A 26,822-nucleotide genomic window follows, 5' to 3' on the forward strand; every position below is an offset into this window, starting at 1 on the left:
TTCCAGGTCCCATAGATCCAGATGTCCTAGTGGGAATCAGCTGAAAAGCAGGAACGCCTCGCTGTTTTCCAGAAGAGATGGTGTGCACTGGCTGGGGAAGGAGACTCCCCACCCCCACTGTGGTCGCCACCCCAGGCTCCCTGCTCCCACCCTCAGGCCAACTGCAAGGACTTTCCTCTTCTTCAAGCCTGCAGGTGGTGCTCTCTGTCTCCAGCCCTTGGAAGTCTGAAGACTGGGCGGTGCCATCAGCCTGGGCTTCTGCCTTGCCTAGTGCCATTTGGGAAGGCTGAAAAATAGTGGGGTGCCCCTAATACACAGATGGGGAGTGCAGGTTTAAAGGGGTTAGAACTTGGTCCCCTCACAAATCACTGACAGGGGGAGCTGGGCCTGAAGCCTTGACCTTATGGTTTCCAAGGGCAGGGTGCCGAGCTGGCCCAGCAACGGGGGTGGGGGGGTGGGGGGTGAGGGTGGGGGTAAAGGTGGGGGGGGGTGGGGGGCAGGGTGGGTAAGCGTCCCTCACAGCTGTGTTTGCCTTTAGGCACTTTATCTTAAACACAACAACCCTGGGAGGTAGGAGGTTTTCCAAAGGCAGAGTGTTAAGCTCAGAGTGGTTAAGTAATTTGCCCAAGGCCAGTTGGCCAGAGGGCAGGACTCAAAGTCAAGAACTTCTCACTTTCTCCCCCTTTCCCCACCTGTGATTCTTCCCATGTGTGGGATTCAAAGGAAGGCTGAGTTTCCCCTGGGGAAGTGAGTGAAGCACAGATTGTCCTTTATGGTGGGTGGCTGGTAATTGGGGTCCTATTTGCCCATCAATAGCTGACCCTCCAGGCACCGGATTTTAATTATCTTGCAAGCTGCTCTGATAAGCTCAGACTCATTTGTTAGCAACAGGAAGTGTGTGGGATGTGCAGAGGCTCCAAGGGACCTTTTAAGGTAGCCAGCAGCTTGGAAACAGTTCTGGGTTGACTAAGCAGAGAGCAGCCCGAAGATGAATACCCAAGCGGTGGGGGGTTTGGAAGAGGGGCCTCAGAAGGCTGGTGAAGTCACCCTCTGGTGACAGATGCTAATGGACCAGAGTCACAGCCTCTGCAGAGATGGGTGTGAGGCAAGCACATATGAGTCACCGTGGAGAGGCTCCCAGGCACACTCTGCAACCGGGGGACCCTAACCTAGCTCTCGCCACAGCTGCCCTCCCATGAACTACGTGATTAATGGTGATGAAACCTCCTTGCAAATGTGAGGCTTGAACCTGGTTTTGCATTAGCGTGAGGAGGAGGTGATGCTTCACATTTAATTAATTTTTATCTGACCTGTCTGCTCTCCTATGGCAAGGCTCTGTTCCTGCGCGAAGGATTACATTCTCTGCCAGGACCTGAGGGGATCCTTGCTCCAGATCCGTCCAGACTGGAGAGTGAGTGTATTTGTGAGATGGGTGAGCCGAGCTGATGGGGGCGTCTAATGAGCTTAACTCTCCTCTTTCCCACCCCCTGTCCTTTAAGACTTTGAAAGAGAAATCAGGAGGCACAGTTTTTTCTCAAGAAACATAATTCTTTTTTTTTTTTTTGAAGATTTTATTTATTTATTTGACAGAGATAGATCACAAGTAGATGGAGAGGCAGGCAGAGAGAGAGAGGGAAGCAGGCTCCCCGCTGAGCAGAGAGCCTGATGCGGGACCCGATCCCAGGACCCTGAGATCACGACCCGAGCTGAAGGCAGCGGCTCAACCCACTGAGCCACCCAGGCGCCCCAAGAAACATAATTCTTAAAGGGGGAACATTCTTAAAGTGTACATAGATGATTCTGACCCTGCACTGGCAGAGGGAGACAGAGATAGCCATTGATGGGACTTTTTCTGGGTGCCCGATATTCCCTGTACCTCCTGGCTTTAGTGTGCCAACGTTTTGGTTTTTCCACCTGGACAATGCGGAGGGTCAGTGAACACATCGGGTGGGTGCTTGAGGCTTGGTCCCAGCATCACAACCCCGCACCAGCTCTGGGGAAACAGTACCACCACGCCTGGGGACAGGATTAGATCACTCGAGGGAGGGCTGATGCCGACGTGAGCTCAGGCTGGTCCCAGCTCCCCATCCGAGTACCTGGTCCCCCCAGGTGGTCACAGGGACCCCGAAGCACTGGCTCTGGCTCTAAGCAGGGGGGATTGGAGCCATTTGCCGGAGGGAAAAATCCCAGGGGACTGCTTGGGGTGGCATCTGAGTGGGACGGGAGGATTTAAATCTGGGGTTTGTTGTCACTTTACCCCATCTCTAAGTAAGGCCAGTGGGCCACGAACAGCCACATCCCTGGCAGCCTGGAGGCTTCGAGTTTTAGGAATAAGCATTCAGAGTTCTCACCACCTAATTACCCAGAGGACTCTCAAGTCAGCCAGACCAGGTTCCTCCTCTTCCCTGCTGAGTCATCTTGGGGAGGTTATTTCACCTTGTAACCCTTACCCTTACAATATGAAGGTCACTATCATCTCCTGGTTAGGGTGAGGTGATGGAATGATAGCGACAGACCCCTGGGTCTGCTGCAGGTGTGCTCCTGAGCCCGCCAGCCTGCTGTTTCCTCTGATAGCCCCACCGGCTCCTTGGAGGTCCTTCCACATTGTTCCATCTGTCTCCTTCATAGCTCTGAGTTCTTGGTGGGGAGGAGGGGGGTTTCTCCTAATGGCTCCCCACTCTGATTTCCTGCTTCTGCAGGATTCCTGAGCCCCTCTGCCCCTCCGTTGCTGTGACTGTCCTCCTGTTACCACCCCCACCCCTTTATTCACTAGGAAAAGTGTCATTAAGCAAGGTGCCTGTGTCTACTGCAGATGTGGGCCTCACTGGGGCTGGTGAGAGACGGTTTACAGCACAGACCAGACAACAACCTAGAACAGAGGATTCGGTGTCAGTCCTCTAGAGGCCTTCCCTTGTGCTGAGGGCCAACCCTAGCCATCTGCATTAGTTAGCTGTTGCTACATAACAAATCATCCCGAAACGTTGTGGTCACAGTTCTGTGCCTTAACAGGTGAAGATCAAGGACATGGTTCTTCTGGTTTCAGTTGCATTCCCCCTTGGATCTTGAGTTAGCTGTGGGTTGTTTTGGTGATCTCCGCTGAGCTCTCAACACATCTGGCGGCTGAGCGGGGACACGTAGTCTCTCTTTCATGTGGTCTCTCAGCTTGCAGCAAATCCCACTAGGTTCATGCACATGGTGGTGAGTGGAAGCATGCAAGATCTCTGCCATCTGGGCTACAACAGGCACTGTGTCACTCCTGCTGCCTTCTTCAGGTTGACACAAGCCACAGGACTGGTCCAGATTCAAGAGCAGGGGAAAAGGACTCTCCTTTTGGGGGAGGGGAGCTGCAAAGTCATATTGCAAAGGGTGTGCACCTGGGCAAGAGTGTTAGAGTGTTGTATGCACGTGTTGTAACCCAGAACACCATCCTTTCCCTCAGGGTCTCACCCGCTATCTTGTGGGTGGATCTCTAATCTTTTCTTCTGCCAAATAGTCCCTTCTCTCAGTTCTAGTGTTCCCAACTCTTCTTCCTACCTGAAGAGGACTCCAAAGTCTCCTTCCTTTCTTATGCAGAATGTTTTTTTTCTTTGTTGACATCTTTTCCTTCCTAGTCACGTTCACACTGAAAATGGTCCCAGATGTGCTGGTTAAAGTAAACCAGTGGTTCTCAACCTGCCTGGTGTCAGACTCACTGGCAAAGCTCTTAAAAATGACTGAGACCTGGATATGAGGGGGACATCTGTCACTCCATTGACCATCATGGTTGATTTGGCTGGCCAGGTGGATGTCCCCTTCTTCCCTCATGTATCCTTGTGCATCCCACCAGAAGCTGCACGCTTGGTCCAAGAGGATGACATTCCCCAGTAGACAAGGATTGTTTTTTGGCCAAGGGCATATGAGTAACTGGTGCTCCCCAGCTAGAAACTCCAACCAAGGCTCTCAGGGTCCATTTGTAGGAAAATGTAGAGTAGTCAAGCTTCCAAGACTCCATCCAGGTGCCTCCAAATAAGTTGTTTCATGTACTTCAAGTACTGATCATTATGAAATGATCTCTCCCCCAGTTGATCTCCCCATATTGACTTTTTGTGTCTTTCTACTTCTTGATCCTACTATATTAATTCAACAAGGGAACCAGTAGGCATAAGCAAACCAGAACCTAAGCCTGTAATGAAACCCTAGGGACAACCAGTCACAAACAGCCAACACTGTTTTCAAGGCTTTTTTTTTTAAAGCCAAAACCTTAAAAAAAAAGTGATTAAAAAAAATTTTTTTTTAAATTTTCTTTAAAAAAATTTCTTTCTGGGCGCCTGGGTGGCTCAGTGGGTTGAAGCCTCTGCCTTCGGCTCAGGTCATGATCCCAGAGCCTGGGATCGAGCCCCGCATCAGGATCTCTGCTCAGCAGGGAGCCTGCTTCCTCCTCTCTCTCTGCCTGCCTCTCTGCTTACTTGTGATCTCTGTCTGTCAAATAAATAAATAAAATCTTAAAAAAAAAATTTCTTTCTTTAAAAAAAAAAATGAGTGGTGTCTGAGTCCCACTCCCAGGACCGAAGGTAGGTTTTGGATACTGTGAGTCTTTTTTCTTTTTAAATTTAAAGGAGGCTTCATGCCCATTGTGGAACTTGAACTCACAACCCTGAGGTCAAGAGTCATGTGCTTTACTGATGAGCCAGCCAGGTGCACCTGGATATTGGTATTTTTAAAAAGCTTCCAGGTGGTTCTAATACATAATGAGGATAGAAAACCACTGGAATAAACAAAAATACCATGTATCTCTGAGATAAATTTTGCTCCTTCCCTAAAATGTGGATTTTAGAAGCTGTTTCTTTTTTATTTATTTGTCAGAGAGAGAGAGAGAGAGAGCGCGAGAGAGCACAAGCAGGGCGAGGAGCAGTGGCAGAGGGAGAAGCAAGCTCCCTTCTGAGCAAGGAGCCCAGTGTGGGACTCGATCCCTGGAGCCTGGGATTACAACCTGAGCCGAAGGCAGACGCTTAACCAACTGAGCCATCCAGGCATCCCAAGAAGGTTTTTGTTTGTTTGTTTTAATGAGCAAATTCCCCCTTTGTATTACATTTGCATTGCACACACTCACTAAATATAAACTATCGTCACTGTGACTGTTGTCATCATGGGCATCCTAGTGTGCTGGTAAGGAGTGTGGGCTCTAAGTCAGAGCACTTCACTTCTCTGCCTCAGTTTTCCTATCTGTAAAATAAGGATAATTAAAATTCCTACTTCATAAATACTACATATTTTACAGTATGATTGTAGGTATTGCTTAATATGTCTTAATGATTGTACTTAGACACAACATAAGTGCTCAATAAATGGCAGATAGTATGTAATTATCGTTGGATTTATTCAGCACCCCATAGTTTACTCACCCCCGGTTTACTTTCTCTTTGATCCAGTGTCCAAATGAAATGAGATGACAATCAGTAGTGAGAAGTGGTAGTGCAGTAACACTAGAGTATGCTCATGCTGGATGAAGGCAAAGACAGATATTTCCATTGCTTGGAGGAGTGCTCAGTTCTGCCAACTCCAGATTATTAAAAGCATTAAGAAAATTCTCTGGCACCCTTGAGTATCTTTTTTCTTTTCCAAGCAGAGTTTTCTTCAGCCCAAATATTCATTTTAATAGAGGCAGCCTCAAATTTGTGCAATTACTTGAGTAGAGCATAATTGGCACATTTAGTTCAATTTGGATGTCCTGGAGATAACGGCTGCAAGCAGGGATGCCAAAATCTGGCAGCAGTCTGGGTGTGGTGGGGGGGTAGAGAGCACAATGAGGGGCCTGGGTGAGACAGAGGACACCTTGGAATCACAGAGTCAGAGTCAGGGGGACCCTTTGATATCTAGACCAACATACAAGGAAATAGAATTCTAGAAAAATCAAGAATATCCAAAGTCATGTGACTGGTTGTTGGGGTGGATTCCAGTTAAAACATGTTAACCCCCTAGGGCCTGCCTGGGCCGACTTAGCCATAGTGACTCCATGTTGCCTAGGTAGACATTTTGTTGTTTAATAAATGCCTCAACAGTTATGGATATCAGTTCCAGGTAACTGTTGCTAAAACACACACCTAAAACAAGGCCATTTTGTTTATATCAGTTCCAGGTAACTATTACTAAAACACATACCTAAAACAAGGCCATTTTGTTGTTTAATAAATGCCTCAATAGTTACTAGTATTGGTTCCAGGTAACCATTACTAAAACACACAGGTAGGAGACATCCAATCAGCCAAAGCCACATATGCAGAGGTCTGCGATTGTGCCCTATAAAAACTAGCCTGTAAGACCAAGGGGTGTCGCTCTCTTTGGAGGTGGCCCTGGCCGGACAGTCTGACTTCTAATGCTTGGCATAGAATAAGACTTTGCATAACTTTGTCTCAGTCTCGTTCCTTTGATAACGGACCCAACATGGTGACTGGTAGAACTCAGACCATGGAGAACCACGGGGATCTTAACTTTCATTGTGTCCCTCCTTGTACTGGGCTTGTGTTGGGTCTTTATCTTTATTATTTAGGTATATCTTCTAACTCCAAGAAGTAGGGATTATGGGCTCCTTTTTGCAGTTGAGAGAATGGAGTCTTCAAGAAGTTATGATGTCACGGTAACTAAGAAGTCAGATCACAGCACAACCTGTGACGCCATGAGAGCAGTTTAAGGCATTGGAACGGCATTAAAAAAAAACTCCTATAAAATTTGTATTCACTTTGAAACAGATTGTTCACCTGTTGCCAGATGTCAAATGAGATTATTTCCGTGGTATAGTTTTAGGAAGACCCTAAGTAAAAAACAAACAAACAAACAAAAAACCCACAAACTTTCTAAAAAATGAAATGAGAAAACCCACTTACTTCTGTTTCCTGTCATCTTACTCACAGATATGTGAAAAAGAAACTAGAGCTCAATGAAACAACATAGTATGGTGGAAGTATCTCCTATTTTACATAAACAAATTTTACATAAACAAACATATTTCTCATATTTTACATAAAACATTTTAGGTTAAAATTTGACCCACCACATATATGGAAAATGCTAGAGGAATAGCACAGACAAGAGCTTATTTGGTGGGGAAAAAAAAATTCCAAATTATGAAATAGCTAGAAAATACAAAATTTTATTATAGTTTCTATGAGAAACCAATACATGTGATATTATAATGCAAAAAAAGTGAGAATTAAAAAATGATAAATCCCAACAGTCCAGACAACTGTCTCATAATCACAAAACAATTACAAAGCTAGAATGTGGTGTAACAGAGTCGTGGGTTATGGTTTTCAACTTTGGAGTCAAACTTCCTGGTTTTGAATCCTGGTGGGACCAACTTTACTAGTTTTGTTACCATGTGCAAGTTTACTTAACTGATCTGGACCTATCTCCTTACCTAGAAAAATTATCATAAAGACTATGGAAGTACCTCCTGGAGTCATTTTGAGATCTGAATGTGTTAAAGTATTATTTTCTTCTCTTTGTAGGAATCCAGGTATTGCCTTATTGCTAGTAACATGTTTTTTGAATGAAGGCAACCACTTTCATGGTTTCTGGTCATTATTGTTGCATTGGACAGTCTGTTGTTACCTCTCATCTCCTCTAATTTACTACTTGCACGTGGCTTCCCTGGTGTGGACTAACAGCTCTTGCATTGTTTTTCACATTAGCCGTGATTTTCAGAGCTTTGGCAAATGCGCACGGACTGGCTCACTGTTTGCTATAAAAGGCACCACAAAAGGAAAGGAGTTTCTCCTTTCTGCTTCTCACTCTCACTAGAAGTCGGCCATGATGGATGTGCCTTGCCCTGGATGCACCTGTTGGGTGATACTCTATGGATTGGCGTGTTATTTTTATGTCTGTATCTGGAGGGCATGACTGTGGCTCTGCCTAGCACTCAGCCTCTTGTACAGTCCCCAGGCTCCCAGTCTTACTTGAGATCAGGCACTGAACAAAAGCAGGAGTAGGGTTGTCTGGGGGGAGGGCATAGGAAGAAGAAACAGATTTCTTTTTCTAGCCCCAATACTAAAACACACTTTAAAAAGCAAACAGCACAAGGATTCTATTCCAATCTTCTTCTTACGATTCTCTGGCTTGGTGTGTCCACTCTTGGAACACCCAGCCATAAACTAGGGTACATCTGAGTGTGAGCCCAAGATGTGGTTCCCCAAGGGGAGCCCTGGAGTGGGTCACTAGGGGTGCTAGCAGAGGCCAGCTACTAATCAAAGAACAGCCTTGCCACTGGCTGCCTGCCTCTCAGCAGCTCTTTGGAATAGCTCTGCCCAAACTATGAGCCGTCATTAGTCTAAGTTTGGGGTTGGAGGAGATAAGAGACCCAGAAAATGGCTGGTGAGGGCCTTTCCAGAACCTCAGTGAGAACCTGCAACAGGTGATGATCATCAAGTGGGTGTGACAGATTGGGAAATACGGGTGTGTCTTGCTACCAAAAGCATCTCTTTAGATGATGAGGTATAGGGGTCTGCCTGGGTGGCTCAGTCGTTAAGCATCTGCCTTCAACTCAGGTCATGATCCCAGGATCCTGGGATTGAGCCCCTCATTGGGCTCCCTGCTCAGCAGGAAGCCTGCTTCTCTCTCACCCTCTCCCCCTGCTTGTGTTCCCTCTCTCCCTGCATCTCTCTGCATCTCTCTCTGCCAAATAAATAAATAAAAGTTTTTTTTTTAAAAAGAAGAGGAGGTATGGTTTTCAGTCTATTGGCTTGGACGTACATGTGCATGAGCGTTCCTAATCCCACATGAAACCATGGAACCACATATAGTGTGACAGACTGACTGTCACAGGTTTCTTCTGTTATAGGCATTTTGTCTGCGCTTCATGATTTCCTTACTTCTGGCACAGGCATAAAGAGAAGTCACAAGTCATATGGAATTTGCACCTCTGCATTCAGACTTAGAGTCTTCTATTAGCTGATAGATGCTAAGGCAAATCACTTAACTGAAAAGAGGTTCTCTGTCTATACATGGGAACATACTATTTAGCTCATGGGTTTGAAAAATAGCATCTTAGATAAATCATGCCTATTTTCTCAATCAATGGATTATTTTTCTCATTAGAGAAGAAGAGATACAATCATACCTTGGAATTGATGCAGTGATGTTCTCATTGGGCACGTGGTTTCTTTGGAGGTTTCTACAAGAACCCTGGTGTTTGGCATCCCAACCTAGATGCTTCCTTTCTCATTTTGGGATGACTGTTGCTCAAGATGTAAGAGAAATGTATGTGAGTGATAGAGAGAGAGAGAGAGAGAGATTGTGAGGGTTAATTTTATGTGTCAAGTTGGCTGGGCATGAGGCTCAGATATGTGGTCAAACAATATTCTGATATTTCTGTGAGGGGGTTTTTGGGTGAAATGAGCATTTAGATCAGTGAACTTGAATGAAGTAGATTGCTCTCCCCAATGTGGGTGGGCTCGAGGCCTTGCTCAATCAGTTGAAGGCCTGCATAGAACAAAAGACTGATTCTCCGTGCCCCCCAACCCCCCGACCCCCAAGCAAGAGTGAATTCTGTCAGCAGATGATCTTTGGACTTGAACTGTAGCATTGGCTCTTTCTGGTTCTAAGCCTTTTTGTTTATCCTGCAGATTTTGGATATGCTAGCGTCCATCATTGCCTGAGTCAATTCTTGAAAAAGAGATCTCTTTCTGTATAGATACACATCACATTCTCTGCTGCTTTATATCAACTGAGGGTCTCCACTGGACAACCCAGCTCACAGCATGTTCCCTGGAAGATTTTTGCATTTTAGGAATGGTCTTTTTGTTCTTTTGCCTGCTTTATGTGTATTTGCTTATTTGGGATAAACTAAAAGCAGTAAATGAAGAATAGCATGGTGGTTATTAGATTGCATAGTGTTCAAGTGAATCTGAGCTCAAGCTAAGACCAAAAACATACACCCACTCCTCTTCTGAGGGCACAGCCCAATTTGCATCCATGTAGTTCTATTTTAAGGACCTACAGGAGGGGTAGTAAGATATTAATAATTCTAACATGACAATAATAACCATAAGGAGCCCTTACTGATTATGCACATACATAGGACTTTACGTATATTGTTTCCTTACACATGATAGATTTGGGAGCCTCCCCTTATGTACTGGGCAATCATTTTCTACCATATTCTTTCCAATTCAGTTTTAAGTCTGTTTTCTCCAAAATCTTCATATGATGGAGTAAATATTTTGGCAGAAGTCATATTTGTTTAGATCCAAAGGCAGGAAAGCCAGTGTAGCTTGGACAGAGAACATGTTCTTCTGGGGAGGCGAGTATTCTGATTATGTAGATTTCACATTGCCGTATGCAGCTGAACATTTATCAGATAAATTTTATCCAATATGAGATATATAAAGCTCTGCCTCTCTGGAATATAATTGCATTTTGATGAGTCACAAACCTCTTCAGGACATTTTGCTGCCTCTGGGTCATCTTTACAGCAATCAATACTCATTGTATCATACCCCTCCTTTCTAATCAATAGGATGCTAAATAAATGAGCTCTCACTGCGTTACTTGCCACAGGGGAAAAGGGACTGCATCTGTCTTTAAAGGTATCATTCATGATCTATTTAAAAGTGATATAAGGTGATGGGGGAAAAGGAGATGTGAGATACAATTCCTTTTTACTCACTGCTCGCCAGCACCCACCAGGCTTTCAGAATGCTTTTGTCCTGAATTTGCCGCCTAGATAAATGACCGAGGCCATGAGTTGTCTTCTGAACTCATTTGCCTTCTGTAACAAGATATTCATCCTGTCCCAGGCAGTGCTGTTAGCTTTATTTCAAGGGTTAGGATTTTTGCCCAGGAAATGCTCTGTGAATGACCCCCGTGCGGACACCTGCCATCAGTATCCACCAAGTGCTGCCCTGGGGCCTGCCAGACCCAGACAGTGGAGAAAGGGTTTTGCAGGCAGACTTCCCTGGGTTGGAGGACAAACTAGGTCACTTGCCAGCTGTGTGACTCTAAGAAAATTATTTGACCTCTCTGAACCTCCCTATAATCAGCTCTGATTTCCCTGACCACTGGAGATAGAGAACCCCGAAGTATGCTGTGAAAGGCTAAAGATATTCCCACGGTGGCTGCAAATTCCTGGGGCTTAGTCTCCAGAGGACAATCTAGCCCCTGCCCCCCCTTTAATTCCCCTCACTCCCAGGTCACAGACTCCTGGGTCGGCACACGCTCTGTTTCACTCTGCACCCATCTGGCCACAAGTCCCAGCTTCTGCAAGAGGATTTTCATTTACATGCTAACAAAGGAGAATGGTTTTTATGTTTCAATACTAGTATTTTAGGACCTTGACCTCCAGATTTACCTTCTAATTCAGGAGCCTTCATTTAAAGTTTCCAAAAGGACAGATCCAGAATGTGAAGCAGAGGATTCAGCTCATGGTCTTAGCATAGAATAGTCTCTTCCAATTAGACTGTGCTCATGACTGTCTTTAAAAAAGGAAATGTCTTGATTATTTAAACAAACAAACAAACAAACAAAACCCTACTACTCACCCATTATTGACCCAGATCCTCTGCTCAAGAATAAGAAGTTAGGGAAGGTCAGGATGTGTGTGTGTGTGTGTGTGTGTGTGTGTGTGTGTGACTTGAATTTTCTCATCTTAACTTTTTTTTTTTAATATATTTTATTTATTTATTAGAGAGAGAGAGTACATGTGCATGTGAGAGCGGAGCAGGGGGAGAAGGACAGGGAGAAGTAGACTCTCCACTGAGCAGGAAGGCAGATGTGGGGCTCAGACCCAGGACCCTGGGATCATGACCTGAGCTAAAGGCAGAAGCTTAACTGACTCAGCCACCCAGGTGCTCCTCATCTTAACATTTCCTAGTAGAAAATTAGAAATGCAAGTAAGAGTAGAGAGAACCGTGTAATGAAATCCCATGTGCCATCCCCCAGCTCCAGCTGTTACTAGCTCAAGTCTGACCTGGTTTCACTTCTGTCCCCATCACTACCCATCCTCCCAGCCTGAATGGGTTCTTTTGATGCAAGCCCCAGACAGTGAACCACTTAACCTGTTAACTCTTTCCTTATATATCTCTACATGATAAGGACTCTTTAAGAACTGAAACCTCATAACTGTTATCACACCTAAAAATGGACAACATTAGAATTTTCCTGTTTCATTCCCCCACCCCCACTCTTTAGAAAGAATCGATTATATCAATCAGGTCCAAAAATTCTCTGAAATTTGTTTCAATCTAGAGGCCTCTTCTCCCTTCTCCCCTTCCCCTTTTCAATTTAGACACAGAAGAACACGAGTCATTTGTCCAATAGACTCTTACATTTAGTATTTTGCAACCTGATGTCATTTCATCCATAACCTGTTCTCTGACCAGCATTTCCCGCAAACAAGTTGTTAGACTTACATTCTAGAATTGGAGATCTGATCTGAGGCATGTACAAATTTTCCTTGAGAAGTCTTCATAGGTGGTATGGTAGAACTGCTCTCAGAAGGCACATAGAGACCAGCTGTCTGTCTGTTCTAGGTCATCATCATGTAGAGATCCAGTATTTCAGTAGGGGTTGCAAAATGATAATATTCCTTCATTTATTAGCGCAGAAGACTTCTCTAAAGAGAAGCTTTTCCTTGAAAAATATTTGGTTACCCTGAGACTCAGTTGTATAGGAATGGCAGGTTAATCCTTGATTCTTGCCCTGTATTTCCATGTTTTCAGAATAATACATTGGTTCTTTACATCTTCTGAAGGTGATGAATACATTTTTGTTGTGATCTCATGGAACTTACATGTTTTGTGTGATTCATATTGCGGTCATTACTCTTACTGGTTCTCAAAATTTTCCATCTTTTGCTTGTGAGAGCCTCTCGCTGTTAGCTTCTGAATCTTTGATACAACCACAGTAGTTTTTGATAACTTCCTTGCTGTCTGCTATGACAAATGTTCTAGGCACATTTTGTAGATTTCTTGCTGCAAACCTAGAATCAGTGATTTCTCCAAGGAGGCTTAATTCCTTTTGTGAAAAATGATATTTAAAGATCACAAACTGGTTGTAGAGCTGGCCATTGCTTACAAGTTCGTCATTGTTTCCAGGCTGTTTTAGTGGACAGAATGATAAAAAATATTTAGTGTAAAATACATCATGAGTTCGAGCTAATATTTTGAATTTGGATTTAGTGAGCATGGTTTTTTATTTAGCTTCTTTGATTTTGTATTTGCATATTTTCTCTCTTCTGCCTAAAATCCTGGTTCCAAACAATATAAACATAATTACTTTCTGCTTTACTATGTTTCAGAATAACAATAATAATGTCATTACTAACAGTATGATGTCTGAAACAGTTTAAGATTCTTTAAAGTTATTTTTGTCCTTAAGATCTATCCCACTAGGGATACATAGTGTTTTAAAATTAGTGTTTTAAAATACTTGGATTAATTACTTTCAGTGTTTATGTTGTCAGCTCAATACAAAAGTGAAGTTCATTTGTTTCATTTGCTTTCAATTTTTAGGATTTGTTTTCTTTTCATTTTGATTTAAGATTATTTTTTAACTGTGTAAAGAATTGATGTGGTTCTGAGGTCAAATCTATACACTGAGTCACACCGAGAGAATTTCTAGCTCTAATTCTTGTCCTCTGCACCTTGATCCCTTTCTTCCCTGATGGTAACTGTATTTGTAAGTTTTAAAAAACACTTTTATAAGTAATCTCTACACCCCATGTAGGACTCAAACTCATGACCCTGAGATCAAGAGTCCTGTGCTCTTCTGACTGAACCAGCCAGGTGTACCCCCATGCCATGTGACCATTAAACAAGTGTGGTTTATTCTTCTATTTTCTAAAGTACAGATGGTTCCAGACTTATGCTGGTTCAACTTAATGATTTTTCAATTTACAATGCTGCAAAAGTGATACACATCAGTAGACATGGTACTTCAAGTTTTGAATTTGGATTTTTTTTCCTGATATGCAGTTCGATCTTCTCATGATGCTGGGCAAGGGATGTCACAGCTCCTAGTCATCCAGGAAATCATGGGGGCAAACAACCAATGTACTCACAACCATTTTGTAACCATTCAACCCTTTGTTTTTCATTTTCACTACAACAGTCAATAAATGACAGGAGATATTAACACTTGATTATAAAACAGTTTTTTTAAACTTTTTTTTAAAAAAGATTTTATTTATTTATTTGATAGACAGAAATTACACACAGGTAGGCAGAGAGGCAGGCAGAGAGATAGGAGGAAGCAGGTTCCCCACTGAGCAGAGAGCCCGACCTGGGGCTCGATCCCAGGACCCCCGGACCATGACCCAAGCTGAAGGCAGAAACCCCAACCCACTGAGCCACCCAGGTGCCCCTTTTTAAAAAAATTTTATGAGTGATATTTATTGACATGGAAAGGAGGTTCACAACATATTGGTGAATGAAAACAGATTACAGAACAGCATTTTTGTAAAATTAAAGGCCCAGGAAGGTCAGCAAAATGTTCATGGTCTTCTCTGGGTGGTGACATTTCAGATGTTCAATTGACTTTTAAGATTTCCTCATTTTTATTTTTGTTTCAAGTTTTTATATAAATTCCAGTTAGTTAACATATACAGTACTACTAGTTTCAGGTGTAGGATTTAGTGATTCATCAGTGACACACAACACCCAGGGCTCATCACGGGTGCCCCATCACCCAGTTAGCCCATTCCCTGCCTACCTCCCCTCCAGCAACCATCAGTTCGTTCTCTGTAATTAAGAGTCTGTTTTATGGGGCGCCTGCATGGCTCAGTGGGTTAAGCCGCTGCCTTTGGCTCAGGTCATGATCTCAGGGTCCTGGGATCGAGTCCCACATCGGGCTCTCTGCTCAGCAGGGAGCCTGCTTCCTCCTCTCTCTCTCTCTGCCTGCCTCTGCCTGCTTGTGATCTCTCTCTGTCAAATAAATAAATAAAATCTTAAAAAAAAAAAAAAGAGTCTGTTTTATGGTTTGCCTCTCTCTCTTCCCCCATCACGATTGTTCATTTTGTTTCTTAAATACCACACATGAGTAAAATCATACGGTATTTGCCTTTCTCTCATTGATTTATTTCATGTAGCATAATACACTTTAGCTCCATCCATGTTGTTGGAAATGGCAAGATTTCATTTTGTTTTATGGCAAAGTAATATTCCATTGTATATGTATGCCATAACCTCTTTTTTTTTTTAAGATTATATTTATTTACTTCAGAGAGTGAGAGAGTGAGAACATGATCTGGGAGAGGGGCTCAGGGAGAGGGAAAGAAATCTTCAAGCACAATCCCCGCTGAGCAGGGAGGTCGATGCTGGGCTCAATCCCAGGACCCCAAGATCATGACCCAAGTGGAAATCAAGAGTCAGACACTGAACCAACTGAACTATCCAAACACCCCTGTATACCACAACTTCTTTATCCATTCACAGTCAATTGTCATTTGGGCTCTTTATATAATTTGGCTATTGTTGATAATGTTGCTATAAACATTGGAGTACATGTATCCCCTTGAATCGGTATTTTTGTATTCTTTGGGTAAATACCTAGTAGTGCAATTACTGGGTCAGTGCGTAGTTCCATTTTTAGCTTGTTGAGGAACCTCCATACTGTTTTCCAGAGTGGCTGCCCCAGTTTGCATTCCCGCCAACAGTGATAAGAGGGTTCCCCTTTCTCCACATCCTTGCCAACAGCTGTTATTTCCTGTGTTGTTAATTTTAGCCATTCTGACTGGTGTGAGGTGGCATCTCATTGTAGTTTTGATTCATATTTCCCTGACGATGAATGATGTTGGGCATCTTTTCACTTGTCTGTTGACCATCTGGGTGTCTTCTTTGGAAAAATGTCTATTCGTGTCTTCTGCCCATTTCTTAAATGGATTATTTGTTTTTTGGGTGTTGAGTTTGATTGGTTCTTTATTTTGGATATTAACCCTTTATCAAATATGTTATTTGTAAATATCTTCTGCCATTCTGAAGGCTGCCTTTTATAAAACAGCTTCTGTGTGAGATGATTTTTGCCTGAATGTAGGCTAATGTCAGTGTTCTGAGTGTGTTTAAGGTTGGGTGGGCTAAGCTATGAAGTTCAGTGGGTTGCATGTATTAAATATATTTTCCACTTACAAAATTTTCAGTTTATGTTGGGTTTATCAGGACATAACCACATCATAAAGCAAGGAAGATCTGTATAAGCAAGTGCCCATATGTATGTTTTTATATATGTACATAGTTTTACACACAGATATATATATCTGTATCTTCTTAGAGAGTAGATGAATAGTAGCATACTATATACACTTTTTAGAAATGTTGCTTCTTTCACTTACTATATCCTAGAGCTTGCTTTATATGGTTTCCGTAGAATTCAATCCCATTCCTTTTAACAACTGCAACTGTCCATTCATTGAATGGATGTATCACAACCTTATTGGTCAACATTTTGGTTGCTTTCAGTTTTTAGTAATAACTAGTGCTGCAATGAATAACCTTGTATACCTATCTTTGGAAAGGTTTTCAGTGTCTTGATGGGATAATTCCTACAAGTGAGATTTCTAAGACAAAGGGTAAGTGTAATTTTGCTAATATTGCCAAATTCCCATCCATGGGGTTGTATCATTTCGCATTCCCACTAGCAATGTGTGAGAGTAATGTTTCCCCATAGCCTCTTCAACAGGGCTTGTATTTGGGTATTTGTTAATCAGATAAGTAACAGTTTTTAATTTACAATTTTCTCATTTTTAATGAGGCACAGTGTTTTTTTCTTCATATGTCTTAGGGCCATTTGCATCCCTTTTATTATGAACTGTTGTTCATATTGCTTGCCCATTCATCCACTTTTTTGGGGTCCTTTTTGTTTCTATTTTTAGCAGGTCCTATACACTAAATATATCAACCCTCTCTCCATTATCGTTGCATATATTTTTCCCCCTAATTTATCATTTCTTTTTAATTTGCTCTAGGTATTCATGTCCATGCAAAATTTTTAAATAAATTAGTATTAAGTTTCTCAATTTTTCATTGTTGTTTCTTGTTTTGAGTTAGGGAAGTTTTCCCATTTCCTGGTCGTAGAGGAACTCACTTTCTAGTACTTGTATAGTTCTTAAAATTTTTTAAAAAGAAAGTTCTGATCTATTTGAAATGTATTTTGGTGTGTGGTATGAGGAATGGATCTTTGCCATATTCATGAAGGTTTTTGATCAGAAGAGGGTAGCAGCCACCAGGCAAAGACTCAGCTATTTGATTTGGACCTGGAAGGTGGTTATTCTGAGCTGTTTTCCACTCATAAAATTCTTTGGTTCAGAGGTAGAACTCACAAACTTCTGTGATTAAGAGCCAAACTCACCAGGGTCTGCAATTAAGATACGAAAGTTCCTCAATATTGTCTACCACAAACTAGAGATGTTAAAAGTAATTTGTATGGTGTTGAGCACAAATAGAGGTGGAAAAAGGCTCCAAGAATCCAAATGGTCCGTAAGCAAAGGAGCTTCTGTACTTCAAACACCAGTAGTCAGGCAGAGGGCAAAGCTGACAGGATTTTACAAGTTGACAAGCCTGGCCTGTATTCTAGGTAAGGGAGGACCTTTCTACCTTCAGCAGAGTTGACCAGAGGGCTGTCTCTAGACAAGATCACCATTTTCTTTTTTCTCAGAAGCTGGTTTGGATGCTCTGGGGTGAAGGATCACGTGGTTCAAGGGAGGCAGAGAAGAAACAAGGTTGGACATGAGCTGATCATTGCTGATGCCGGGTGATGGTCCATGGGGTTCATGAAGTTATTCTCTCCACTACTGTCTTTGTTTGAAATTTTCTATTACAATATGTTAAAATGAGAAAATTCAAGTCATACACAATGGCCAGGATGAAGCCTTTGGTATCTGACTGTAGCCTACAGATACTCCTGTGGGCCTTCTGCAATCTTCTGTGAGTCAAATTAATCACTAGGTGGGATTTCATTAGTTTAAACCCCTGCAGAAAAGCCTTTATTAAATTACATTCTAATGCTGTATCTATTGCTTTTGTCAATAGTGGTTGTAAAAGTTGTCTTCATAGAGAATGTTACTGCATCTTCTATGCAATCAATGCCAGGAGCTCTTACATTGTTGGGTCTACACTCTAAAGCAGGAGGTTTAGTCTGATTCAGTACATTTTTTTTTCAACATGACTCCTCCATAGACAGTATTGCGTACTTCTACCAGGAGGCATATGGTGACCAGTTTATCTCTTTATGATTTGCCTATACTATTCCAATAAGGTTGGCAAAATGGTAAGATCTGAATTCTATCACTCACTTCATTTATTTATTAAAAGATGTCTATAAGAGAAACTTTTCCCTGTGATGCTAGCATTCTTCCCTGCCCAGCACAGCAGACATGACTTAAATTTGGAAAATGCTAAGGAAGTGACCACCAGTTGTTACCACCTCAGGAGGATCTTAGTGAGGCCAGGAGGCTTCTGAAATGGAGAGCTCTGAATTTGGACAGAGTACTCTAGATGAATTTATATAAATATGTCCTGGACAGAATATAGGAGAATAGGAATAAATAGGACTGGTTTAACATTGCCTACTTAAATATCAGAGAGTTTGCCAAAAGCAACAATTCTAGTTTTGGCATAAATTCCCCAGAGCTGCTCTTTAGATTATTAGACAACAGAGCTGGGTGTATACTAAGGCCTCTTCCTGTTAGTGGCAGAGGAGTCACTGCGAGGCCAAATGATAAGAAAAAGGAAGTGGTCATGGTGTCCGGAGTAGAAGCTGTAACTAGGATGTCCCTGTAAATCAGGAACAGTGTCCACAGTGGCAAAGATCTCAAGTTCCCACATCCGAGTTCAAATGGTAGCTGGGTCATCTAGCAGCTATGTGTCCTGGAGCAAGATATTTGACTCCTCTGAGTTTCCATTTCCTCAGTTGTAAATGGGGCTTGGAGACTGTGATCTACTTTTCAGACTTGTGCACATTAGAGATTACATAAGCCAAGCACTTTGCCCGATGCCTGGTATAGAATAGATAATTCTCTAAACAGAGATAATCAAAATAGCTGTTTATTTCTCAGAGTAAATAGTGAAACAAGAGTCGGGACTTATCCTAAAATCCAGTAGAAGAACGTGTTTAAATTCAGTAGATGAACAGATGGTAAAATAACTTGTGGACGAATCAGATGGGTGACATTTGAAAACTGTGCCAAGTTCCTCAAGGGGAGAATTGTAGGCTCCACAAAAGATGAAGCTGTTGCTGCAGGGCTGTAGAATCAGGGCAACTATCCAGTCAGCTACCCATAGAAACCAAGTTCCTGCCATACTTCCAGAAATCATTTGGTGAGAAATGCTACGTCCAAATTGCATCTACTCTGATGTTTCATGATTCATTTCAAGCTTTCTCATCAACGTTTGTTGTATGTTAGCTATTTTTTTAAATAGATTAGCTTTTAAAATAGACCTTACAAGAAGATTTGAGCTTAACTTTCTGTGACTTCCTTTGTATTTTGTTTGGTGTGGTAAAGACACCAGATTTTAATTTTAGTTGTCTAGCAGTCTCTGATACCACAAGATAGGGTGACTAGCCTCCTAGTTACTTAGGTTTGTGACAGATGAGGCTAATTGTTCTTGGTTTCTGGTCTGAGTGTGGTTGGCAGGAGCAGATGCTTAAGGCAGGTGGAGTAGAGTTGAAAACCTCCTTAGAAAAGTCACTAATGGGGGCACCTGGGTGGCTCAGTGGGTTAAGGCCTCTGCCTTCGGCTCAGGTCATGATCTCGGGGTCCTGGGATCGAGCCCTGCATCGGGCTCTCTGCTCAGCGGGGAGCCTGCCTCCCCCTCTCTCTCTGCCTGCCTCTCTGCCTACTTGTGATTTCTGTCTGTCAAAAAAAAAAAAAAACCTTTAGAAAAGTCACTAATGGGTGCGCCTGGGTGGCCCAGTCATTAAGTCGCTGCCTTGGGCTCAAGTCATGATCTCAGGGATCATGGGATCCCTGGACCTGGTCATGGGATCTGGGATCAAGCCCTGCATCAGGCTCCCTGCTCTGTGGGAAGCCTGCTTCTCCCTCACCCACTCCCACTGCTTCTGTTCTCTTTCTCGCTATGTCTCTGTCGAATAAATAAATAAAATCTTTAAAAAAAAATCCCTTCTTTAAACAAACAAACAAACAAACAAGAAAAGAAAAGTCACTAATGGAAAATGTTGGGAATCTTCTCTTTCCACCTTCAACATACACTTAAATATCATGGGACCATTTTTAGACAGAGTTCAGAGCTCTCTACAAAGACCTCTAATGCACCTTAGTGTTTCACCCCCTTGACTAGGCCACTGAAGCAATGAGCACAGAGTTGGGGGGTGTGGTATCAAGGGTCTAGTCCAAGATTTCCAAATTCATGCTGGTGATGCATATAGAAGTCAAAAAGTAGCGTTTGAACTGGGTTCAGATCCCAACTTGCCAGTTTCTGAAGTCTGTCGTCTTGAAAACTCTGCCTTAAAGAACAGTACACTAATTTATCATGGAGTTGGAGAAAGATGGGGAGAAATAAGTTCTTCCTGCCTGTGTCAGGCTTGGGAAATGTGCCACTGGCACCGTGACCCCAGGACGAGTTCCCTGGCAATTCTCTCTACATTCCTTTGCTTCATGACCAAAAAAAGAAAAGGACCAAAAAGCTTTGTATTCCAAAGAGAGAAGAAAATTAATTTTCATAGCCCAAAGTCCCTGTAGACTCATGTTAAATTCCAGAACGAAGGTCCACAAGTCAGCATGGCTGTATTGGGAGCCACACGGTAGTCTAATAATGGAGAGAATATTCAGTCACTAAAGGGAGGGTAGTTTTTAGAAAGCCACCAAATCAGAGGTAATTCAGTTGTTTCTGGGAGCAAGGGGGGCCTGGCATTATGTATAACTCTGAGCAGTGGCCTTGGTCACTAGGCTTGGCTTGTCTGAGCTGAGCTAGATAGAGTAAAGCTAACCACTTCCTGATTAGTTCTGGGAAAGGGGAACCTTCCTCCAGAGCAGCTGAAAGACAGACACTGAATGGGACTGCACCCGAGCCAGCCAGGTGATGGTAGTGTTCCACGACAAGGGGGGTCAGGAGAAACCCTGGGGCCATCAGTGGGGAGAAGATTGGGGTGGAAAATGCTCTGTGAGACAAAGTGGTCAGGGTTACTCTTAGTGGGAACGAGCCCTGGGCAGGTTTCTCAGTGGGGACAGGATTCCTGGTGATGTCATTCCCAGGAAAGGGGGCGTGGGATGGACAGCTAACGGGAGCTGTATTGGGGAGCAAGGGCTGCTATTTTGGCTGTGGATCTGCGGGCTGATCTGGCTGCTTGGTGAACTTGAACCTGTCTGAGTGCCGTACCTTGTGGGTGAGTAGAGGCTGGCAGGGACACTGTCTACAGGCAGGAGCCGTTAGCTGAGGGTAACTGATAATCGCTTGGACTTTCTTCTTCTATTCTTACCTGGATTTAAACCGTGGAGAGTCTGTTTTTACCTTCTTTGTTCCTCAATTTTTTTCTTTGCACAGTAATAATAATAGCCATCTCAGGGTTGTTGTGAAGATTAAGTGAGCTAATAAAGAGGGGGAGCAGTTAGAAAAGGGCCTGGCATGCGGACGTGAGACCCGTGGGGCTCCACTCAGCAGGGCCCTGGCACCAAGGACAACTTTCAGGATGATTGCTGGCAGCTTTCACCCAAGACCCCCCATCAGGATGCCTGCGATTCTCTGCAGTCAGGTGTGAGAACTCCTGAGCTAAAACATTATTTTTTTTCTTTTTATAACTGTTTATTTATCTGAGAGAGGAGAGAGAGAGAAAGAGAGTGGGGGGGGGGGCAAAGGGAGGCAGACAAGCAGACTCTCCAGCTGAGCTCAGAGCCTGCCACGGGCTTTCATCCCAGGACCCTGAGATCATGACCTGAGCCGAAATCAAGAGTCGGACACTTAACCGACTGAGCCACTCAGGCGCCCTAAAATTTATTATTTGTATTCAGATAACTCTTTCCTAGATTAAAAAAGAACGGTGGGTTTTGGCAGACTTTTTGTCAAGCCTTGTGTTTTTCCGTGTTTCTGGTTTTCTTTTGTATAAAGTGGAGACTTAGGGCAGGTACAGCTACCTCTGTCTTGTAAACCTGCTTGGCTATAGTTGTAGTTCCAGGCAATTCCCTCTGTTTCTCATGCTGAGGCAGCAGCCCCGGGAAGATTCAGGAGTAAAAAGCCCATCTGGAGCGGCCTCATGGTCAGGCCATTCAGATTTCAACCGGGGCAGCTGGGGAGGCGGGCTCCGGCCATTTAGGATGCTCTGCTGGGTCTCCTCCATGCTTTGCTAGAAGGGTGACCTGGCGCCCTGAGCGCTTGATGATGAGGCGAAGGACTCTCCAGTAGATTCCGTCCTTATCACTTTCCCTCCACCCCCACCTCTGCACTGTGGGGTGCTTCTATGTGCCCAGTTTCCACAGGGCCGTTCAGTGGATCACAGAGGTGAGATTTTGGTTCCTGTATTTTATCATACAGCAACTGGGAAATTCCAGGCTTAGGATAATAGGGTCTTTTTCCAGCCATTCTGAGTTGTTAGTGAGACTAGGCTTAATGTTATCCTGAGCGGGAAGACCAAAGAGAGGAGAATTTTCTCCTCTTTGTCTCTTGAGTTACTAGGATTAGTAGAAAGACAGTGGAGAGGTCAGAGGTGTTTTTAGTGTTGAACTAGCTGAGCTGAAACCCTAAGAGATGGAACCAAATGCCCTGTGGGGGGAGATAAAAGGGGAGATAAAATAATAAGTAAAACAGATATACTTAAATGAAAATAAAATAATTTTTAAAATTCCAATGTATCTATGATAATAGAACACAAATGATATGTTTTGAAGGGACTGGATTGAGGTGGCAGAAAATGTTCTTTCTTTTATTGATGTGTTGTATCACATTGACTGATTTGCGGATGTTGAACCAACCTTGCAGCCCTGGAATAAATCCCACTTGGTCGTGGTGAATAATCCTTTTAATGTACTGTTGAATCCTATTGGCTAGTATTTTGTTGAGTATTTTCACATCTGTGTTCATCAAGGATATTGGTCTATAGCTCTCTTTTTTGATGGGATCCTTGTCTGGTTTTGGGATCAAGGTGATGCTGGCCTCATAAAATGAGTTTGGAAGTTTTCCTTCCATTTCTATTTTTTGGAACAGTTTCAGGAGAATAGGAATTAGTTCTTCTTTAAATGTTTGGTAGAATTCCCCTGGGAAGCTGTCTGGCCCTGGGCTTTTGTTTGTTTGGAGATTTTTAATGACTGTTTCAATCTCCTTACTGGTTATGGGTAGAGGTGGCAGAAAATGTTTAGCCTATGTCTTGAATATTCCTGTTAGGGTGGGATTGATTACAGGGAGTAATTCCTTTTTTGGGGAACATACTTATTGAGATAAAGTTCATATGTCATAAAATTCATCCTTTAACGTATAGAATTCGGTAGTTTTTAGTATATTCACAGAGTTGTGAAGCCATCATTGCAAAGAATTTTAGAACATTTTTATCCCCAATAAAAGAAACCCCAGATCCTTTAGTTATAACCCTCCAACCTCCTACCCCACCCCCTGGCCCCAGGCAACCATTAATGTACTTTCTACTTCTATGAATTTGCTTATTCCAAACATTTCATATGAATAGATTCATATGGTGTTTGGCCTCATAGGTTTGGCTTCTTTTACCCAGCATAATGTTTTCAGTGTTGCTCCATGTTGTAACTCATATCACTCCTTCATTCTTTTTTGTGTATGAATAATACTCTGTTGTCTGGGTGAACCACTTTTATCCAACCAGTCACCAGTTGATGGACACCTGGGTTGTTTTCACTTTCGACTATTATGAAAAATGCTGCTATGAACATTCATGTACCAGATTTTGTCTGGACATACATTTTCATCTCTCTTGGATAGATACCTAGGATACCTAGGGTCACTGGGTCGTATGGTAACTCTATATTCAAGGTTTTTTTTTTTTTTAAGATTTTATTTATTTATTTGACATAGAGAGAGAGATCAAGTAGGCAGAGAAGCAGGCAGAGACCGAGGGGGGAAGCAGGCTCCCAACCAAGCAGAGAGCCCGACACGGGCTCAATCCCAGGACCCTGAGATCATGACCTGAGTCAAAGGCAGGGGCTTTAACCCACTGAGTCACCCAGGCACCCCCTCTATGTTCAAGTTTTTGAGGAAATATTCATTCTTGTTTCCCAAAGTTGCTGTATGATTTTACATTCCCTCCAGAAGTGTATGAGGACTCTGACTTCTCTATTTCCTTTCCAATACTTGCTGTCGTCTGCCTTTGTTATTATGGTTACCCTAATGGGTGTGAAGTAGTAGCTTACTGTGGTTTTAATTTCCATATTGCTGATTAATAATGATGTTGAGCCTCAGTTCATGTGCATGTTGGCTATTTGTATATCTTCTTAAAAAATGTCTGTTCAAATCCTTTGTCCAATTTGATTGGGTTTTTATTGTAAGATTTTTTTAAATCATGTTCTAGATTCAGTTCCCTTCTTAAATAAGAGTTGCTATATTTTCTCCCATTCTGTGAATTCTTTTCATTTTCTTAATACTGTCCTTTGAAGGAAAAAATCTTAATTTTCAGTACATTCAATAGGTTTTATTTTCTATTGTTATTTGTGTGTTTGACATCATATCTAAGAAACCACCCACTGACAAACCCAAGGTCATGAAGATTTACCACAGTTTCCTTCTAAGACTTCTATAGCTTTAGCTCTTAGTGCTTTGATCCATTTTGAGTTAGTCTTTCTGACTTGTGTGAAGGAGGGGTCCAACTTCACTTTTTTGTGTGTGGGTGTCTAGTTGTTTCATTACTGTCAAAAAGACTATTTTCCTTCTCTAGGAAATACTTCCTAAGGACTAAATTTTCAGAGGCAGTCCCAACATCCTGGTGTCTAATGAGTGACCCACCAACAGAGAATGGCAAGTGCAGATTCAATGGGATAGAGGAGGCAGAAGCCAGATGCTATGGCCTGAAAGTGAACCAGCTGTGAGTAAATGTTCACATTGGTGAAATCTGATAAGGGACATAGAGATAGGTCTCGGGAAACCAACAAGGTTATTGTAATTTCTTGGAATTTAAAGAAAATCTGAGGTCTAATACGAAGTTCCATAGACCCAGAAAAAGTGTCTGAGGGAAGATGTGCATATTTGGATCTTCTGGATCCAATCTGCAGGTATGATATCAAACCAACTGCATCACTGTCTGAGACAGAATCTGCAGAAATGGATACTAAATCGTGGGGGAAAATTGATCTCAAGTATGGGTTTTGCTACCTATGGACAAATAAAACACAGGATCCCTAAGCATGTGTTTCTCACACATGTCTCATGTGACAAGGGGTCACGTGATCACTTGCATCAGAATTCCAGAGTGCTTTAAAAATGTCCACTCCTGGGATGCCTCCCAGACTTAGCGAACTAGGATTTCATGGTGTAAGGTCCAGTTTTAACAAACTCTCCAGGTTTAGAAAGCTCTATAAGACCTTTGTCCACTGTATGGCTGATGATGGGGATGTTTACTAGCCACTCCATTCATAGGATTAGTCAGCCATTCCCTGACACGGTAACTAGAGACCAATTAAGGATATTGCCTTTTGGGCTGTTGCTGGGAGCAACCAGCTACAGATGGAGTTAGAGTATTCTTGGAAGAAACAACTATAAACTGGGTCCATGTTTATTCAAGTAGTGAGGGGGAATACCCCAACCTCTGTTAGCCTCAAACTGTCTTTTTTCAATATTTTTAGGAGGAGCACAGGTGACTGTCAACGAAATTTTGCAATAGCACGATGTATGGTCTAGTGTTTCTTACTTGGAATTAGTGATGTATTTGAGCTGAGTCTTACATCATTTAATAGTTCCTGAAAGTGTTCTACTTTAGGAAATTGCCCCCCTCTGCTTCCCCTGTAAACAGCAGTAACAACACAAAAACCCAGACTCAAGCAAACCTAGACACAAGTATCCGAGCTATGTGAAGTAGACCTGTGTCGCTTGAGTTTATCAGAAAATGGACACTGTCCTGGCCAGTGAAAGTAACCAGGGAAAATCTTGCTTCTCTGCCTAAAACATTCACTAGCAGAAAATGAATTTCACCTCATTTCACTAAATAAATCTGAACAAAGGGTGTAAAATATTGGTTTGTGGGGGTGTGAAATCCTTTACTTGTTTGGGTTCCTGTGAGCCTGCGTGTAATCCTGACTCTTTGGAATTATTGAATTAAGCAACTGAAATGAGTTTGATTCTAAAAAGTGTTTACTGAGTGCTCACGGAAGACAAAGTTTGTGCCATCATTAAGTTATCAAGAGCAAGAGAGATATTAAATAAGTAACTGAAAATATTCTTGTCCATTTCTGTTTGTGAGGCCTGTGTGTTGATAAACTCATTATAAAATGCTCCCAAATACAGGCTATGTAACACACAAAGTAGATGTTAAAATACAAGTGCATGAAAGACGGAGAAACTTAACATTCATAGATCTCATTTACTTTGAGGTGTCAAGAGTAAAAATATTAGAAATGTAACATACTTAGAATTTTAAGAATAATTCCAAGTTTTCCTAGAGTTTTTATCTGGGATGCAATCTTAGCTTTATTCCCTCCTAACTCACATTGTCAATAAATTACAACATTACTGATATATTTTCTAGGGCTAATGTTGCAGGAACAGTTAAAACATTAGACAAAAGTGTTAAAATGTTTTAAACACCGTGAATCAGTTAAAAGCATCTGCCCAGATCTTTTCAACTCTTCATTTGTTTCTTTCGTATAAATCATTTACATCTTCTTTGCTTTGGTAAAGGGGAATCAGTAATTTACCAATTAAATTTTCTTTATTCCCATTATTCCTGAGTCTGTGTTA

The 26,822-nt window shown here is 42.5% G+C and overlaps 1 protein-coding gene across 10 annotated transcripts in view; it reads left to right on the forward strand.

The window, feature by feature from the left end:
• Nucleotides 1–26,822, forward strand: part of CDH17 (cadherin 17) — a 112,809-nt gene that overhangs the window by 18,699 nt on the left and 67,288 nt on the right. The window contains exon 1 of one of the 10 annotated variants that reach the window (XM_082722871.1): nucleotides 20,717–20,792. The exons of 7 other annotated variants lie outside the window; for them this stretch is intronic. Coding sequence is in view for 1 of the 3 variants with exons in the window: in XM_082722873.1 (XP_082578999.1) it covers nucleotides 20,972–20,996 (25 nt within the window). In the remaining 2 variants the exon portion in view is untranslated. Of the gene's footprint in view, nucleotides 1–20,716; nucleotides 20,793–20,909; nucleotides 21,304–26,822 lie in introns of those variants that run through there. 2 more of the 10 variants (XM_082722873.1, XM_082722876.1) reach the window with 2 other exon arrangements.

Source organism: Mustela nivalis (genome assembly GCF_964662115.1).
Source record: "Mustela nivalis genome assembly, chromosome: 2".
NCBI lineage: Eukaryota > Metazoa > Chordata > Mammalia > Carnivora > Mustelidae > Mustela > Mustela nivalis.